Here is an 18,794-nt window from a genome sequence, read left to right on the forward strand (position 1 = left end):
CGTGACACAAACTGCTTTTGTTAGGTATGCTGTGACATTGCATTTGTGTACACAAAGGACAGAACTTGCAGCATAATCTCACGGTGCACCCTTTGAGGAAAACTTCGGATTCACCAGATGCTTCTGGCAGGAAGATAGCTATTCTCTGCTCCTCGTGGCAGTCTTTGAGCAGGGGTTGCGTATGGGCATGTGTGCACCCAGCGGCATGTTTGGCCTATGTTAGGGATATACATCCTAGCAGAACCTGCACGGCAGTCAGGCAGGCAGGCAAATATGTGAAATAAACGTTGTTGTAGTTTACACTCAGTAAAACAGATACAATGTGCTAGTTAAATAGTTTATTCCAGTAATAGTTTTAGCATAGTCAAACAGTCCATATATCATACACTATTTCAGTCCGTCCGGGGATTATTCAGTTGCAAAGTCCAGTGTCGAAAAAGAGGTCAGTAAACTTACAAATATCAGTCCAGTAATATATCTCTTCGCAGTAGAGATATGAAGAAGTAAAAACCTCCTTTCTTCCTTCAGCAACAGCAGGAAACACGCAGTTAACAATCCATCATCGTCAGCAAGCAATCCAGTAAGCCAGCAATCAATCAAGTTCTCTTGCTCCCTCTTATGGCGCTTTACAGCCGCACCCAAAATTACATGCTTTGCAGTTAAAGTGACACACACTTAAATTCACTATCATAGTCTATATATATTATTTTACCCAAACTACGTTAGGTAACCTATGTTATTCCTAACAGCCTAGCCCACCAGCTTGCAGTAACGTTAAGCTCCTCGGTGCAGTGTCTATAAGCCTCAATTTACCTTTATGATATTTGGGCTTCATAACCTATGTACTTTTTTTGAATATGAATTCACCCCCTCACCTCCCCAGCAGTAGCCATAGTGCCAACATCATGTTCCCAGAATTCTAAATATATCCAACGGTAAAAAAAAAAAAAAATCCACTCTGTGACTGACATGCACTTAGATATATTGCTTTTTATAAACCTCTACATTATTGATCCAGAAAGGTAGGTGATTTTAGCAATTTCTCCCGCCCCTCCTGACTAAATATGCGTAGTATTAGCTTGGTCCCTTTGCTCACAGTCTATCTGAGCTGGTGAGGTCATTAATAGGAGCACAGCAGATGGCTTGTGAATGTTGCAAGATTCGGACCCCTCTTTCAATGAGCCATGCAGTTTTCTTCCTGTGCTACCGTACCATACCTTGTGGGAATATCTTCCGCTCATCTGGAGTTTTCTCTCCTATGATAACAGTGGTGGATTTTTTTTTGTCCTTTCTGTGCCTCTGCTTCATAGATGTGTGTTTATTGTTTTCTTCCATTCCCTTCAGTAGCTCAGCTTCTGATTTTCGAGGGGGGGGAGAGAGAGCGAGTGAGCAGGAAAAGGATACAATGGTGCTTTAATTGGATGCATTTTAACTGCTGATCTAGTTATAACCCAAGAATATAACAGATGCATTATATGTATGTATGTATTCCATTGTGATCATTCAATGAACTGAGCCTATTTTTCAATCTGGGTAAAAACAATCTTAATAATATTAAGTAGATAATATTAATTTTCCTATTAATAGTGGTTGTATGTCTCTTTTAGGTTTGAGGAAACTGGAAGCATTGTTTGCCTTCCTCATTACTATCATGGCCGTCACGTTTGGATATGAGGTAACACTGCCTTTGTATATATAGATCTTTAAAATGAACAGTATAGGCTTTTGAATCTCTCATAAGCCTTTTCCTGTCTTTTGGGCAAAATATTCCCCCCAAAACAACAACAACAACAACAACAAAACTTGTAGGGAAAACTTTGTACTTCTGTATTTGTGGGGTTTTTTTAGAATGAGACGCTGAGATTTGCCAAGGACACTGCTAATGCCAACGTCTTTTCTTGTTGCTTGTTTGCCTTCTTATGTGTCTTCTGCAGTATGTAACTGTAAAACCAGACCAGGGACAGCTGCTGAAAGGGATGTTTATGCCTTATTGTGAAGGCTGTGGGCCTGCCCAACTAGAGCAAGCTGTTGGGATCGTAGGCGCTGTCATCATGCCTCACAACATGTACCTGCATTCTGCTTTGGTCAAGGTAAGCGTGGGTTTCCTCATGGAAGCTATTCTCACCCACGTCTTCTTTCTGCAATGCCATAGTGCAGAGGTGGGGAACTCTGGCCCCTTTATGACTTGTGGACTTCAACTCCCAGAATTCCTGAGCCAGCATGAGTGGCTCAGGAATTCTGGGAGTTGAAGTCCACAAGTCATAAAGGGGCCAGAGTTCCCCACTCCTGCTGCAGTGAAATCACATTCAACATGCATGCCCTTGTTTCTTCTTGGACAAAGGCTGTGTTTTCACCACAGGTGGAAATTCCATGATCGGGTTTTCCTTCAGAATCTCGGCCCATGAAGAGCACTAGATTAGCAGGGAGAAACACCTGGTCTTAAAATTACTCCCTGTATGGCAGAGGTTCCACAAGCATCGTTAATTTAGGTTTGTTTCTAAAGTGAGAGCCAGTTTGGTGTAGTGGTGAAGGTTGGCAGCTGAAATTCAAAGGTGCTGGCCTAAAGACCGGGAGACTGTGAGTTCTGGGCTGCCCTTAGGCATAAAAGCCAGGAAGGTAACTTCAGGCCAATAGCTGTCTCTGAGCCCAACCCTCCTCAGAGAGTTGTTGTTTTGGGAAAAATAGGAGGAGGGGGGAGGAATTAGGTATGTTTGCCACCTTGAGTTACTTCTAAAGTAACAAAGGTAGGGTTAAAAAAAATGTAATAAATAAATAAAGGTAGTTGAAGAGAGAAAGCCTTACTTCAGTGAAGCTGCATTTTGCTGGCTGTGTGAATCGAATTTTTCTGTTTAGTCTCGACAGGTGAATCGGGCCATAAAGAAGGAAGTTAGTGAGGCCAACAAGTATTTCTTCATTGAATCCTGCATTGCCCTCTTTGTCTCCTTCATCATCAACGTCTTTGTTGTCTCAGTCTTTGCAGAAGCTTTTTATAAAAAGACAAACCAAGAAGTGGTGAGTGTTTTCCTTTCTTCCTTCATGTTATATTAGTAAGCAATAAATGCTCCTTATATTGCAAGGATTATTTTAAATGTTTTTTTTAAATATCCTTACTTAACTTTTCATTGCAATTTTAAAAAAAATACATAAAAAACAATAAAGAAAAACAAATTAAAAGTTAAACAGTAATACAGGCGGTCCTCAGGTTACAACCATTTGTTCAGTAACCATTCAAACTTGCAATGACACTGAATGAGGAGGACATAAAATGGGCTCTGGCCATCACCATGTTCCATGGTCATGTAATTAACGATTTCTGACGTTTCTGATAGGGAAGCCAACAGGAAGTTGGAAATTGCAGTCATATGATGTCCTTGCTTAATGATGGCAAGCAGGATTTCTGGAACTTTTATCACTAAGCCATGCAGTCACATGACATCATGTTTCAAGACCACATTGTTTAGTGACAGCAACTCTGGTGCAACCCTAACCTGAGGGGCCTCCCATTCAGAAATTGCAATATTAAAACAAGAAAAGAAAAAATAAAATTAAAGAAACAGAAAAAAAATAAATAGAAAAAATAACATAACAAACTGATATAACTAATTATCCCAAATTCACTTAATCTGTTCATAATATATAAAATTATCCATGAAATTGTCTAGTTTTATAAAATATAATAGAGTTTATGCCAAAGGGTAACATACGATACTATTACGATTTTTGATTGGTAGAAAAAATTAATATGTAACATTTTCAAAGATGATTTACATATTTCTTAAATTCAGTGTTTGATATCCAGTGTAATAATATATTTCCAATTTCTCAGTATCATTCCTTTTGCTATTCCCAATATGCCCAATATAAGCAATATTCTTCAAAAATGTTCAGGTTCCCTAATTTTGGAATATAATACAAAATGTAATTAATCTTTAACTTGAAAAGATTCTCCTATACAGCCACTTCTATAAGTATACCGTCCCCCCCCACAAAAAAAGAACATGACCAAATCATATGAGTTAGTGTACTTTCCAATTTCTTACATGCTTCTTTCCTTTTCTGCTTAGTTCCTGCTTCCCTTCCTTCCATCCAGCTTTGTTCCTCCATTTTGCCTCTCTTGCTAATGGTGTTATATCTTTTCTTCCTACCATCTGTATCCTGTTTCCTTTTTCATCTTGTTTGTGCTTTTGGTTTAAAAGCGTTAGTAGTTTTGCATATATTGTTATGTTTCCATGTGATTACCGGATTTCTATGTGAACCCCAGCTTCTCTTCCCCTGCTTTTAGAAAGGGAGAGTTAGTGGAGAGAATTAAACCACTACAGCAAGTACCAAGGATCATAGAATAGAACCCCCAGTAGGATTAACAGCTCCATGTAACCAAGACAGGATGCTTTACAATAAATAAAAAGCAATACAATTGGTGGTGGAAACAAGTCATCTGTCAAATGCTCTTTGTCTCCCCTTTCCCCTTGCTTGGAAGGTAGCACCTGTCATACTCCCTTTTGGGCTGGTCTTTCAAAACCAAGGAACAGACAAAAGAGCTTGAGGCTATACTGCAAGGACAGCTTCTTGTATGTTTCAAGTTTCCTTCAATGCCAGCAGTCCCCCCCTGCCCACTCCTCCTCCTCCTCCTCCTCCTCCTCCTCCTCCTCCTCCTCCTCCTCCTCCTCCTCCTCCTCCTCCTCCTCCTCCTCCTCCTTACAGGAGGGAAAGGTCAATGTAAGCCAGAATTCTTCTTGGTTGTTATTATTTTAAAACACTGTTTTGTGCCACATGGGTCTTTTAGTTTTAAAACAAAATGTCTACTTATATGTTTACAGCATGACATCTGTGCAAATAAAAGCTTTGCCCAAGCTGTGGTGTTTCAGTCAGATAATAGCACCATAGATGTGGATATCTACAAAGGGGTGAGTGAAAAGCTTTATATATTCAATTTAGCAAGAGTTAAAGATCCATATGTAATGCTCTTGAATCTCCGAATCAGCCTTTGAATATCCTAAAGGTATTTCTAAAACTTCTAAAACAGAGTAAATGGGAAGATGAAACAGAACTGTGAAAAGATCACAAGCTCTTCCAGTTCTGCCTTCTTTAGCACTCAAAATATCAAAGCAACCGAACCAAAAAGAAGTTCTATCAGGAAACAAACATCTGCAAAATAAAATAGCTCCAGATGTTTCAGAACCAAAATTAGCACTTTAGCAGTTATTTGCCTTCCAGATATCTCTCTCAAGATCAAGAAAATATTTTTCAGGCATAAGACAGTTGTGAGCCTTCTCTCCCTAACATTGCTCATATTCTGCAAAAGGCCATTCTCTACTAAGGTTATTTTGTTAGATTTTTCTACCCAGAGGAGCAATGTAATTACCTGGGATGGGTTTATGAGCAAAGTGTTCTTCTTGGCCATGATATTTTTGGAAAATAAGCATGTGCACAGTAACTATAGCATTCAGATGCAAGTGTCTCTGAGTAAATTGGCCCTTGCTAATCCAAGCAGTGATTTCGTAAAATGTCACTTTGTGTTAGACTGCTGACATAGAAAGCTTAATCTAAAGTGTACAACTTCATTTTTTAAAAGAACTCTTTTGTGTTTTAGGGAGTAATTCTAGGTTGTTACTTTGGCCCTGCTGCTCTCTACATCTGGGCTATTGGCATCCTTGCTGCAGGACAGAGCTCAACAATGACAGGAACTTACTCTGGACAGTTTGTTATGGAGGTATTTTAATCTTTTAAAATCTTGTGGATTTACATTTGACTTGCCTTCCTAATCTATATCTCGATAGGTTCTGCAAATTAAAGTGATAGGAATCTAAAGATGCTGTCCGTGTGGCTCAGTTCCCAGATGCCACAGCTAGGTATCTGGGAACCAGGTGGCACGGACACTTTCTTTGTGAGAAAAATTGTATGCTGACATTTTCCCCTTTCAGCCGGCAGTTCATTAGATCCTTAAGCAATGCATTTATCCTGTTGTGGTGTCTTGTTTTATAAACATATTTTTATATAGCGACCAAGTGATACTGAAAACTATCATTGTTAAACTGAAGCAAAGAAATAGAGATGATTGACTTCAGAAGGATTGGGAGTCTGTCTGTTAGATTTGCAGACCATAGGATTTTATTTCTAAAAGGGGCTTCAGTGTGTGTCAGACTGGAGGGAGCATCTGACTGTAGTTCCTTCAAAAGCTAATTGTGCAAAACTAGGAGAAGATACAGCTGCTTCAAAGGGCTGTCCACGGATGCTACCTCCATGTTCCCAACCACTCAAAAGAACCTTTGGAAATGGAATCCATAATGCTATTTGGCCCTATATTTGGGGAATGGGGCTGGATGAGGGATATATTTTCAGGCAATTAAAGGAACCCATTCTGTGTAAAATGCTCTCTTTATATTAATCTGTGAATGAAATGCCATTCAAGTGTTTATGATACCAGTTAGGCTGCCATTCATCAAATCTCTTTGCCTTTGTATGAGCTCAATTGTTCATAGGGTTCCCAAAGTCTTCAACCTACCATTTCCCTGGTCTGTGCCTTCTTCTCTTCTGGTGACATGTGAAGTTGTCAATCCAAAGCAAGCTGTCCACTTTTAGTTTTTGTAATTAAATTGATCAATTTGGAATTAAATTTGCAAAGAATTTCCGTAATTAAAACAGAATAAATTGAGTACTTTACAAATAAGGAGGGCCCAGACTTAGTGGTAGAATGGTTTTGTTTGTCGATCTGATCAGCAGCAAAGGCAGATAAGACTGTGGGGAAATCCCACTAAAATCCTCCAAAGCTGCTATTTGCCAATGCTGACAGCTCTGGTAGACCAAAGGCCTGAGTCAGAAGAAGACCATTTCCTACAATCCTGAATTTCTATTTTGTTAGGTTGGAACAGTCACACACAACTAAATTTCTTTATGCCTTGGTTAAACCACTGATAAGTGATCAAGTACACCATCTGGCTTTGATATAGTGTCCAATAAATTGAAAGTATTTAGTATGATTTAAGGACAGGTTTCTATTCTTCATAACACAAAAAACCTCTCAAAGTAGGTTAGGATTAGATAATATATATAAAATGATCTTGGTACCTTTGCCATTGGACAGAAGGTAGGGTTGATTCCATGCAATTTATTACTGTGAAAACAAGCTTCAGTAACTTTATTTGCTGATGAATCATGAGTCTCATTAGAGATCTGCAAAAAATATCTATCTGGAAATAGATCATTCTGGAGAACTCTAAAATGTTCCTCTTTTCTCTGCTGAACCCCCTTCCGGTTTCCAGGAGTGATTTGAGGGTTTCCAGAAGGAAGTCCTTAGTACTGGAAGAGTTTTGGATGAAACAAAATGGGTTTTAGGACCAGATCCAATTACTTTTAGTTTAGAAAATTTACTTCTGGACACTATCAAATACCTCCTAGGACCTAGATCCAGGGGGAGAGTGAGCATAATATCAAAGAAAACATTCCAAAGTTATTCAGAACATTCAATTCCTGGGTTGGAGAATTTTGCATATCCCTAGCTTTCATGTGTTCAGGCCATATTATCTAACCCAACATTGTTTAGAATAAGCTGTGCTTTAAATTTGATTACTGAAAAAAATGCAGGAAAAAATGTGGCAGCTGCATCTTTTCCCAGATTTCCCAGCAACTGCAGAGAGCTCTGAAGTGTTGGACAACAGTACCTTTTGTGTTCTCAGACCAATTCATTTGACAACCGCAAATAGCTGCTTTAGGCAGAATAAGGCTTGTCTGGACCTTTACCAAGAACAGATTGATTTGAATATACTGTATATTTTATCTAACTTTCTTTGTCTTACTCTGATCCTATTTTACCTCAGTGTTAGTTTATAAATTTAATTCTACTAGTTTACTCTGGTCTGATCAATAGTTGTAGAAGTACTTTGACTGCAGAAAGTAAAAGAGTTTGTGAAATTTATAGGCAGGCATGTTTTTTATCCCAGAAAGATACTACTTTTCTTCAGTATTTTAGTACACTTGTATCTCTGATTGAATGGTTCTGATTTCTTCCTTGTTTTCAGGGATTCCTCAATCTGAAGTGGTCGCGGTTTGCTCGTGTGGTTCTAACCCGCTCCATTGCCATCACGCCAACTCTTCTGGTTGCTATTTTCAAAGATGTGGAACACTTGACTGGAATGAATGACTTTCTCAATGTCCTCATGAGTTTACAGGTAGGGGCTCTAATTAGGTGTGTCCCAAAGGTAATTTTTTTTCTTTTTCTTTTTTTAAAAATTTATTTGGGTTTTCACCAAAAAAAAAAACCATAATACAAATAAAACATCTTTTTTTGAGAATAGCATGATCACGGGTTATCACTTCTTCATATAGACACAAACTCAATTTCATGTTCATCTTTGTGTTCTATTCCATGTCTTATTACTGTTTAACATTTTCTACGTAGTTTTTCCCCTCCTTTATTTTTAATTATCTCTTATCTCAGTTCAAATCATTATATTTGTACTTTTGTCTGTCCTGTTTCAATTTCATATTATCTTTTCTTATTAAACAAATTTTCCCCTGTAGTTACTAATGGGAGTATGACACCTTTATATCTTTTAATTTTGTCCATTCAACTCATTTAAACTTCAATTTATACCTTTAAGATTATAACATTCAATATAGTACATAGCTTCCAATTGAATTCTGCTTGGTACATTCTTAAAATACACACTATATCCTTAAAAAATTATATATATATGTAAATAAAACACTCATTCCATTCCAATTCAATTCTATCATTAATATTCATTAAAAACTTAACATCTTTTTCTTTTCAATTGAATATCATACTTCCTTGTGAACACTAATAAACTTTCCATAATGAATTCTTTTTTTTACATATTTCTCTTTATTTATATTTTTATAAATCATTAATAATAATTAAGATGTTCCCATCCTTTACTAATTTCATTCTCTTATTCATTTTCTTTCATTTATTTATTAATAAACATTCTACTATATTACAATAAATATTTTATCCATCATTTTATCCACATCCCACTATATTACAATAAATATTTTATCCATCATTTGTCATATTTTCTGAAATTGTTTCTATTTCTAATATAATACTATCTTATGTACCTTTGCTGAATCCCTTTTCAATTAAATTTTCACCCATTATCTCTAAACAGGCTTACACTTTCAATCCTTATATCTTTTCCCTGTTTCTCTATCTTGTTTCTGTCTTTTATAACTTCTTTTCTTTTCCTTCTTCCCCCTCTTCTTCTCCCTCCCCTTTTTACCCCCTTGTCTCTCTACTTCTAATTCTCTCTTCTGTAATCCCCTCTTCTGTTGCTTTCTAATATTGTAATTATTTTTCAAACTATTCTTTTTTTTGGTTGTTTTTTCAAATCTTAAACTTTTCACTCTCTTTCCCCCCTTTCCTTCCCCCCCCCCCACATAAAATTACTTGATCATTAAAGATGGCTTCTTCTTTGTCCAGATCTTCTTGTTCTACAAGCGTTTCTTGTTGTTTCTCATAGTTCCGGATCTCCATTTCTAAAAATTGAAATACGAAGCCAAAAGAACCTCTCCCTTCTTGTGCATCTTCTTTCTGTTTTTTAAGTTCCATTTTCAGTTCTTCTAAAAGAGATGCCATTTTAAACACTTTTAAACAACCACCCAATTGATTTAATTCATTTAAATGCAATAGCCAAAGATCCAAAAATCACCAAATAATCCAAATAATCCAAAACTGTTTCTTCTTGCTTCTTTTTTTCCACTTTCTCTTCCTGGGGTTTTATTATTTTGTTACAAGGTTTCAGTTGGAATGTATCTTAAATCTTGTTAAGGTTTCACTGTAAATTCCTTTTCGTTCCAGGCAGTCTCCTCCATTTTTCCAGATCCTGCCCTTTTATTCTTTTTTTCTCCTTTCCTGCTTTTAAAAGTTTTTAAATATCCAAAAATCTTTATTATCCCTTTGACATTTTATTTTCAGCTGAAATGCCTATTAATGTCAAAGTGGATTTTTGTCAATGTCTTACTTAAGTCTCTTAGCTGTCAGTATAAGGAAGGGAGGAGGGAAAAAAAGCCAAATCCTTTCCCTTTCCTCTCTCCTTCGCCACTTCAAAGTCTTCTTTGGGAACAATGTTATTTTTATAGTTTAAATTTCAGGGTACTTTATGTTGTTGCTTTTTCAGTTTAACCCGGTCAACTAAAACTTTCTCTTCTTATCTTCCTCTTGCACTTTCTTTTCCGGTCGAGTCCTTCTTTGAGGTGGCCATTTCTGACCACCGCTGCAACCGCCTTCGGGAAAGGGAGTCTCCCCCCTCTTCACCACCTCTACAGGGTGGCTTAGCCCCGAAACCAGCCAGCTTGGGGCGCTCCGGTGTTGAGCACGGATCGAAACCGCCGAAGGAGCTCAAACCAGACGTCCTGTGATTATTTTTTTTTCAAGAGGCAACTGTACTTTCTGGTTTTTCTTTGAAGACCTTTCACTTCTCATCTAAGAAGCTTCTTCTACTTAGTGTTTCTTTTTAGAGCTTCTTGGATGAAAAGCAAAATGTCTTCAAAGAAAAACTAGAAGGTCCAGTTGCCTCTTGAAAAAGCATCTTTGGGACAAACATGATCTGGATGACAAAGAATCTCCATAGACATCTAATTAAGCATGGTTCTTTTCCCCAGAAAAAACAACAGTAGAAGTTTCATCTGGGCAGCAAGGCAGAGTGTAGATCTAATAGCACAATTTGCAAAATTGATATAAATAAAAAATAATAACTACTAGAGGTAGTCCTCAACATACGACCACAACTGAGCCCCAAATTTGCTAAGTAAAACATTTGTTAAGAGAGTTTTGCCCCATTTTATGACTTTTCTTGCCACAGTTGTTAAATGAATCACTGCAGTTGGTAAACTAGTAACATGGTTTTTAAGTGAAACTGGTTTACCCCATTGATTTTGCTGGTCAGAAGGTGATCACATAAAGGTGATCACATGACCCCAGGACACTGCAACCATCATAAATATGAGTCAGTTGCCAATATTGGAATTTTGATCATGTGACCATGGGGATGCTGCAATGGTCATAAATGTGAAAAGCTTTCATAAGTGACTTTTTAAGTGACATAACTTTGAACGGTCACTAAATGAACTGTTGTAAGGTGAGGACTACCTGTACTGTCAAATCCACTGCAGGATGTTTGGCACGTAAATGCAAACATGTTGAGACAGCCTAACAATACCAGCCTAATTTTTTTCCTGCATGGAAACAAGGAATGAGTGAATAAAAACATTCAGTGATATTAGAAACAGCAACAAAAAAACCTCACTTAAAATGAATAGCTGACCAAAACAACTTTACTGAAAAGCTCCTGAAAATCCTATTTTTGGTCACTTAAGGATTAAAGTCTTTATGGCATGCAGTCATATATTTGAGGGGTCCTTGGTGCTCTCTGGGCTTGGTTGTTTTCTTACAGACTTTTCATTACCTAAACTAAGTAACATAATCAACTAGAATTGATTAGCACTGATGATGTTACCTAATTTGGGTAATGAAATGTCTGCAAGGAAAAAAAAAACTAAGCTCAGAGGGACCCTTTATTTAAACTCCTGAGCCACAAATATTTTCCTTTAAGGGGATATTTTACATGGCTTCTATTATTGTTCTTGACATTTCTCTCCAGAATTATGTTAGAAAGTTTATCTAAGCTTATCCAGGACTATGGTTCTGTTTTCTTGGGCTCATAGCTGGAAAGGATTTGGATCCCTAGAGAATCCACCTCACATTGATTTTATTTACATCAGGGCTACATTATGTGAAGCAGAGAGTTCATTTTATTATTTTGTGAACTAGGAAGGTTTTTTTCCCCCCTCAGGGACAGCTGCTACCTTTTGCAGATTAGAACTAAGAAATGATATGGGAAAGTGCAAGACAAAAAACACTAGGATTGGTCTATGCTGACTTATAGCCTTGCATGCTACAATTAGAGCATTCTGTTGTAGCTGTTCTTTTGTTAAGAAGAGGACTTTTATTCAAATGAAACTAATAAATCAGTGAATATGCAGTTAATTCTTAATAACTAATTAAATTTGATGAATCAAGAACATTTGGACCCTCCTTAAGCATAGAATATATCAGCTGCAAGTGAGAATGTCTTTTCAGTGGTTTGGGAATTATCAACACTAATCATAAGAGGTTGGATGTCCTGTGGTGCAATAAGGTCTGTGAATAGCCTAATGTGCCAAATCAAAGCTAGATCTTACTTGTGAATCATTCCAGCTGAATTTCTGTTCTTTATGCCTGCCTTTTCTAAAGCAATAAAGAATAACTACGGCAAATCCGGTTATCTTCCTTTCCCCTGCAATTTTCTCAAATGTTTATTTCCCAGTCGGAAGCTTTCCCAACATGTAATTTTGAAGCCACTTAATACTCTCACTTCATTATCCATTCTCTGCTTTTATGTTCTCCTTTGCTTGGGTGTAGAAGCATACAATACTGAATATCTGATTCATATTCAAAATCTGGAGCTACAGCCATTCTCCTGAAGATTTGGAATGACGGGGAGAGAGGGAGGGAGAGAGAGAGAGAGAGAGAGTGCTAGCTCTTATTATCTGACTGGGGAGTGCTAGGCTTACCAGATTGGAGTTATACTGCCTTTATTGCTAAATGTTTTTCCTAACATATACCCTTCTGTAACTTAAAAACGATTAGATCCAATCCTCTTTCTGAATTGTTATGTTGAAAATACCTGCCTAATTGGAAACTAGGTAATTCTGCTATCATTTCTCTTTCCCCTTCTTCTGTTCCCCATTGTCTGAGGTGAATAAAGCATGGCAGAAGGGTCAGACTTGACGTGTTAATCTTGGAAAGAGCTTCGAAACCTTGGAAAGAGCTATAGGATGAATTGTTTACACTTGGATGCCATCTACGTGCCACAGTCGCCTATATTCAGCCATCTAGTTTTATGGGGGCCTCAGTGTAAAAGAACAATAGTGCTTCTGCTGTTCAGTTCTTAGAACATGCTATGTTCAGCCCAGAAAAATCTTTAGCAGTTAATGAGAGAAAAAGTTTGGAGTGAATAAATCGTGTTTTGGAACTGCTTTCAGCTTTTTGCATTAAATAGTTCACTATTAAACCAGCTTTTTCTTTCTGCACAGATAACAAAAAGATCGCTTTCTGAGCATAATTTCCTTTTCTTCCTTTCCAGCTGCCCTTTGCTTTAATCCCAGTGCTCACTTTTACTAGTCTGCGTCCAGTGATGAATGACTTTGCCAATGGCCTGTAAGTATGAAGAAAGGCACACATCTGGAATGTATCAAGTATTATACTTGATTAAGCTTATCTGTTTCTGACTTTTTGCCATTGTCACCATGTAACAGCACGGCCTGCTTTATACCTAATGACCACCTATGTTTTTAGCACATTGTGTCCGGTCTATGAGTTAGACCAGACTTAAAAGTCATAATTATTTAAACCGCTTTTATTACGGTAGTGGAATCTTGCAACTCTGAATGTGCCTCCCTTCCCCTCCCACCACCAGCACTTTATCCTAAATAGAACTAGGGACGGTAAAGTCTGAGGTGTTTTCTCAAATTACATTCCCGTTTTGGAGGTAGATTTCTCTTATCTGACCATTGTTTTTGTCAGGGGATTGCCCACCAGGTGTCCGAATAAAGTAATTAGAAGCTGACATGAACTTGTTGTTTTATGTAGAGAAATATATTTCACATCAATATTTTACATCAGTCGATAGTCAGGCAAAGAGGAGCATTGTGAGGTAACTCAACACAGCAGGAACATTATGAGGTAAATTACAGGTCCCTCATAACACACAGAGGAAAAAAGCGGGAAATCAGGAAACTCCCCCTTTACACTCACAGTAACCAATCGCATTATAGATTGCCTCATCAGGAGACAGCACTCTCCAGCCAATCAGCTATAAGGGTTTGTTCTGCCTCATTGTACAACTCCCCTGTTCCAGCTACTAAATTTAAATATTTTAACAATTTTAGCAAGGCTCTTCCTTCTATTCCTTAAGGTTATTTTCACAGCCCATTACACATTGAGTGTACTTCCTTTTAGTTTTTCTATCTGCCAATGGCAGAATAGAGTTTGTATTATGTATAACCAGCTTGAACACCAGAATCTCTTCATTTCCAATTATTTTTCAAAAGATAAAATCTAGACTAGCAGATCATACACTAGCACAAAATCTGCAGACCAATGCTTCTTCTTTTTCAGGGTAAATATTACCCCAAATCTGCACTTGGGTATAAATTTTATGACTTTTTGCAGATTGGCAATTGACATGCAGTATTTCTAGATTTACGATATAAACATCTTAGAGGATCAAAATACCCTTCAGTAACAAAAGAAAAATTTGAATCTTTGCCTAACTAGCTAGCTGATGTCTAATATATAGAAAGATATATTTTCACATTTTTTATACAGTGTTGCTTATTCTTTGCCAAAGGTTGCATTAATTTCCTATTGTAACCATTGCAGAGTTTTAATCCATAGACTTCTAAGTTATTCAGAATAAATCAAGAAATGGGAAATCTGAAGGTCACATGAAGCCTTCTGTATCACATTTGCAGCCCACAAAGCACTGGTTTCAGCAGTTTTATTTATTGCTTGTTTATTTTGCAAACATTGGCTAAAAAAACGGGAGTGCAAGATTCCTGGGAGATGAAATCCCAAATGACAGTGCCATTTGTTTAGCATGTATGAGGACTTGATCTGTGTCCAAGGTTGGAAGACCAGAAAATGAATATATCAAAATCTAGACAGCTGTGTTTGTCAGGGGAAATGTACTGAATGATTGAAGGTTTATAACTAAAACGTTGAAAAAAAAAATCAAAGCAAAAAGTTGTCTTTGGGTACATTTTTTAAAGATAGGGAAATGTTTGAAGAGGTTTTAAGACCTAGTAGTAAAGTAATGGCTTTTAGCCATTGTAGTATGTCGTACGGTTCAAATAATGAGGTTTTATTTTTGTCTGCCATGCTGTGTGGAAGTGAGAGATGGACAATTGAAATCCAGTGGGAAATTAAATTGTAAATGTGTCCTTATCCACAGTTAGTCCTAAGTAGTTATTCCTGATCCATTTTTTTCTTTGTGTGTTTTGTTTTGTTTTGGTCTTCTAGGGGCTGGAAAATCGCTGGGGGAATTCTCATTGTGATCATCCTCAGCATTAACATGTACTTTGTGGCGATCTATGTGACTGCCCTAGGACAAACAGTGTTATATGTATGTGCTTCAATTATCAGCGTTCTCTACTTAGCCTTCGTGGCATATCTGGTGAGTTAGTGATGGCTTACATGTTCTGCTTTCCTCACAGGCATTTTCCATGTTCTTTTAGCAGTGATATCTGCAGATTAATTTTTTAAAAAACACAAAACAAAACAAATAAAGGCAGTGGTCAGACTGGAGGCTATTTTTTAAGTCACATTACATGGTACAGTTACCATATACTCCTACTTTCTTCCTCCAGCACTTGCTGTCTTAGATTCCAGCCACCCCAGGTCATAGGACAGTAGAACAGTCCTTTGATAAGGCCATTTTAAAATGGCATTTGGTTTCTCACAGTGGCCAGCCAGATTGGAACCAACATCCAGCGGAGGTAGTGGGGCGATAGCAATAGCATTTAAACTTATACTGCTTCACAGTACTTTACAGCCCTCTCTAAGCGGTTTACAAGAGTCAGCATGTTGCCCCTAATAATCTGGGTCCTCATTTTACCCACCTCAGAAGGAGGGAAGGCTGAGTCAACCTTGAGCCAGCCAGGATCAACTGGTGAACTGCTGGCAGCCAGCAGTCAGCAGAAGTAGCCCGCAGTACTGCATTCTAACCGCTGCGCCACCACAGCTCAGTCATCAGTAACTGAGTTTAAACATGCTTGGAATAAACACATGTCTATCATCATAGAATAGAAAAGAAAAGAAAAAGAAAAGAAAAGAAAAACAAAATATTCAAATGGCAGACTCAATAGACCACTGGGTCTTTTTCTGATATCAGTTTTCTATGTTTCTGTGTTACTTGCCAGATTACCACTGCCCTGCTGTGGTCCTCTGCCATTGGTATATGGAGTCATATTGTCTCCACTCCAGAAGTTACATAGAGTAACAGCAACCCCGGTAGACCTGTACTCCATGAATTCATTCAGTCCTGTTGTAAAGTCAAATTAGTGATCACCACTATATCCTACATCTTGTGACAATGAATTCCATACGTTAACAATGCATTCCTTTTTTCTGTTTTAGCTGTTCTTTCAATCAGTTTCATTAGAAGACACTTATGTTCTGAGAGAGGGAATAACAATTACCTTGCCATTTTTTTCATAACATGATTAAACTCAATCATTTCTTCTGTCACCTAATTTTGAAGCAAAAAAGCCCCAAACAATCCACTCTTTTCCAAAAAGGCATTTGTTGGAGTCCCCCGATTCTACACTTTTTCTAGCTCAAATCCTTTTTTTAAAAAAATGATGCGCAGAACTTTACCCAGTATTCCAGATACTTTTGTATAAGGATATTACACATGTTGACAATTTTATTTCCCTAATGAACACAAGTACGAAATATGTCTGTTTTTAACAGCTGTTGCTCATTGAATGGTCGACTTGAGCCATCTGCTGTGACTCCAAAGTAGCTACAGGCAGCTTAGTTCCATCAGTGGTTGTGTGCAATTGAGGCGGGATTTTTCTTTTTAATATAAAATTTATTGGGGCTCATCTTACCACAGGGTAGCTCTGGGCAGGTATCTGAATGTGTATCATTTTACACTTATGTCAAGTTAACCACATTTTCCATTTGGTTGTTTGTTCACTTAGTCTACAAAGAATCTTTTGAAGTTCTTAGTCAGAGTCAGGTATGGATAGATATTGCATCCAACCCTTCTAAAGGATAGCAATTTTCAAATAATGCACTGGGGCAGGGCCCCCAACCTGTGGGCAGCAGCCCAGTAACGGGCTGCGGCCTAATCGCCATTGCAATTAGGCCCCACTTGCACAAGCATCATCGCAGGCAATCGCGGCCCCACTCACGAAAACATTGCCACAAATGTTGTGAGCCCTTGCGGCACCACTCATGTGAGCAGTGTTGCGGGCACTCGCAGACCTCTCTTCCTTCCCCCAGTTCCACGCCGCCAACCGAAAAAGGTTGGGGAACTCTGCACTAAGGAAATGCTGGTTTTCTGTCACACTCCAATATAAGTCTGATCACATTTTAATTATGTCAGCTTAAAGGTACTTTTCTACTTATTCCTCTTTTCACAAACATATATTCACTAGAGGAAATAAGCTAGAATTGTGCAAAGTGTGAGAAGATAAGGCAGCACATGTACTTCTAGGAAAAAATGGCTGTGTTAGAAACATTGTTCCTTTTAGAAATAATGCAATGGCCTTATGTGAACAACCTCTAAACCCCATTCCGGGCATTCATCTTGTCAAGTGTTTCAGAAGAAACAGCCAGGATGTGGCTTTGTAGGGACAGGGAGGGAGCCATACAATTTAGAGCCAGTTCTCTGTAACATCAACTGAAATGTATGGGTTTATCGCACAAGCTGAAATTGTGAAGCACCCTCTCTTGCTTGCTCCCCCTCCTCCTCCATGTTTCTCACTCCTGGTGGTATATACCCATAACAAACAAAATAAGGATCAAAGAAGCAGTTCGGTTGTAATTGTCAGCCTAGAAACTCAAGAAAATCCAGTGGAATCATGAACAAGGGATAAACATTCTTGGTTAGAATAACTAGGAATGTCACCTAGTTAATATTGTCTGATCGCCTAATCACAGTTTGAGTGCTCAGTGATCACCCTGCAGTTATAACATTGCATCATCATCATGTGGCCTTTCTTGACAGCTTCCCACAAACAAAGTCAGTGAAGAAGCCAACAGGAAGTCAGAAATCATGGTGATGTGGGGTCCTTGCTTAACAATGGCAGCTGGTACTGCTGGAGCTGCTATTGCTAAGCAGTGTTGTTGCATGACATCATGCTTAATGACCACACTGCTTGGTGCTGGAGTTTCTATTCCAATTACTATTGTTAATCAAGGACTACCAGTAGTACAGTAGAAGTCTTTTGAGAAGAACTATCTTGCGAGGTCAAAGCAAGCCTCAATTTAGCCTACCATTTGTTTTACTTGGGCCAGGCACGTGACCTTCCAGAAAGCTTACAGCTTGGAAATGAAGACAGCTGGTGTCCAACAAAAGCACATGCTTGGAGAAAAGGAAACAGCTTAGGAGATATCCAAAACTTCAGGGCAGGGTTGAGAAATCTGTAGCTTGGCAAATAAAGCTTAATTACAACTCCTAGCATTGTACTCTGACTAGAGTAAGATTTATCCATCAGCATGTGGAACACCAGAGGCCTGCTTTGTTTAATGACTGTAATATTCATGTGTATTAAACTTGATTAAAAATAGTTTTAATGATTTGTATGAGTTCATTCACAATCAGAGAGCTACTTATCCGTATGGTTGACTAGGAAATTGGTAGGAATAAAAAACATCTATTTATAGATGATGATTTTTAGATTTGCAGCTGGTAGGAAAAACTTTCCTAGGGTAGACAGGGAGAGCATAAAAATCTTCCCAGGGAACGTAGGGTGAAATAATTAGATCAGGTTTGTTTCTTGACATGCATATATAGCAAGTGCTGCAAAGTAAGTGCTTTGTTTTTGTTTTTTTTCTGACAGTGTTCTTCTCCTTGACCAGAATCAGAATTATGTGTCATCTCTGGCTCATATTTTAAAACCTGTCTGTTGACACTTCTCTCTGAAATGACTTTGGGAGGGGAGACGGAGCAGAATCTGAGGGATGGTGGGGCTTCATAGAACAGAGCAGGAGGAGGGATAATGGT

General features: G+C 38.0%; 1 protein-coding gene and 1 long non-coding RNA gene across 7 annotated transcripts in view; one reads left to right on the forward strand and one right to left on the reverse strand.

Moving 5' to 3' along the window:
- SLC11A2 (solute carrier family 11 member 2) overlaps window positions 1-18,794 on the forward strand; it is a 70,993-nt gene that overhangs the window by 39,483 nt on the left and 12,716 nt on the right. For all 6 annotated transcript variants that reach the window (XR_015747793.1, XM_087956347.1, XM_026677335.2 and 3 more), the window contains 8 exons: window positions 1,608-1,675; window positions 1,935-2,090; window positions 2,854-3,012; window positions 4,818-4,904; window positions 5,591-5,710; window positions 8,016-8,165; window positions 13,143-13,216; window positions 15,080-15,233. Coding sequence is in view for 5 of the 6 variants with exons in the window: in XM_087956347.1 (XP_087812473.1) it covers window positions 1,608-1,675; window positions 1,935-2,090; window positions 2,854-3,012; window positions 4,818-4,904; window positions 5,591-5,710; window positions 8,016-8,165; window positions 13,143-13,216; window positions 15,080-15,233 (968 nt within the window). In the remaining variant the exon portion in view is untranslated. The remainder of the gene's footprint in view (window positions 1-1,607; window positions 1,676-1,934; window positions 2,091-2,853; window positions 3,013-4,817; window positions 4,905-5,590; window positions 5,711-8,015; window positions 8,166-13,142; window positions 13,217-15,079; window positions 15,234-18,794) is intronic.
- Window positions 13,742-18,211, reverse strand: LOC148132275 (uncharacterized). Its single transcript, XR_015747795.1, has 2 exons — window positions 18,065-18,211; window positions 13,742-15,303 (listed from the first exon to the last, which is right to left on the reverse strand). It is a non-coding gene; the product is annotated as an uncharacterized LOC148132275 (long non-coding RNA).

Source organism: Notechis scutatus, chromosome 2, assembly GCF_049901735.1.
Source record: "Notechis scutatus isolate UNSWTSFEM ecotype Mainland chromosome 2, rNotScu1.2, whole genome shotgun sequence".
Lineage (NCBI taxonomy): Eukaryota > Metazoa > Chordata > Lepidosauria > Squamata > Elapidae > Notechis > Notechis scutatus.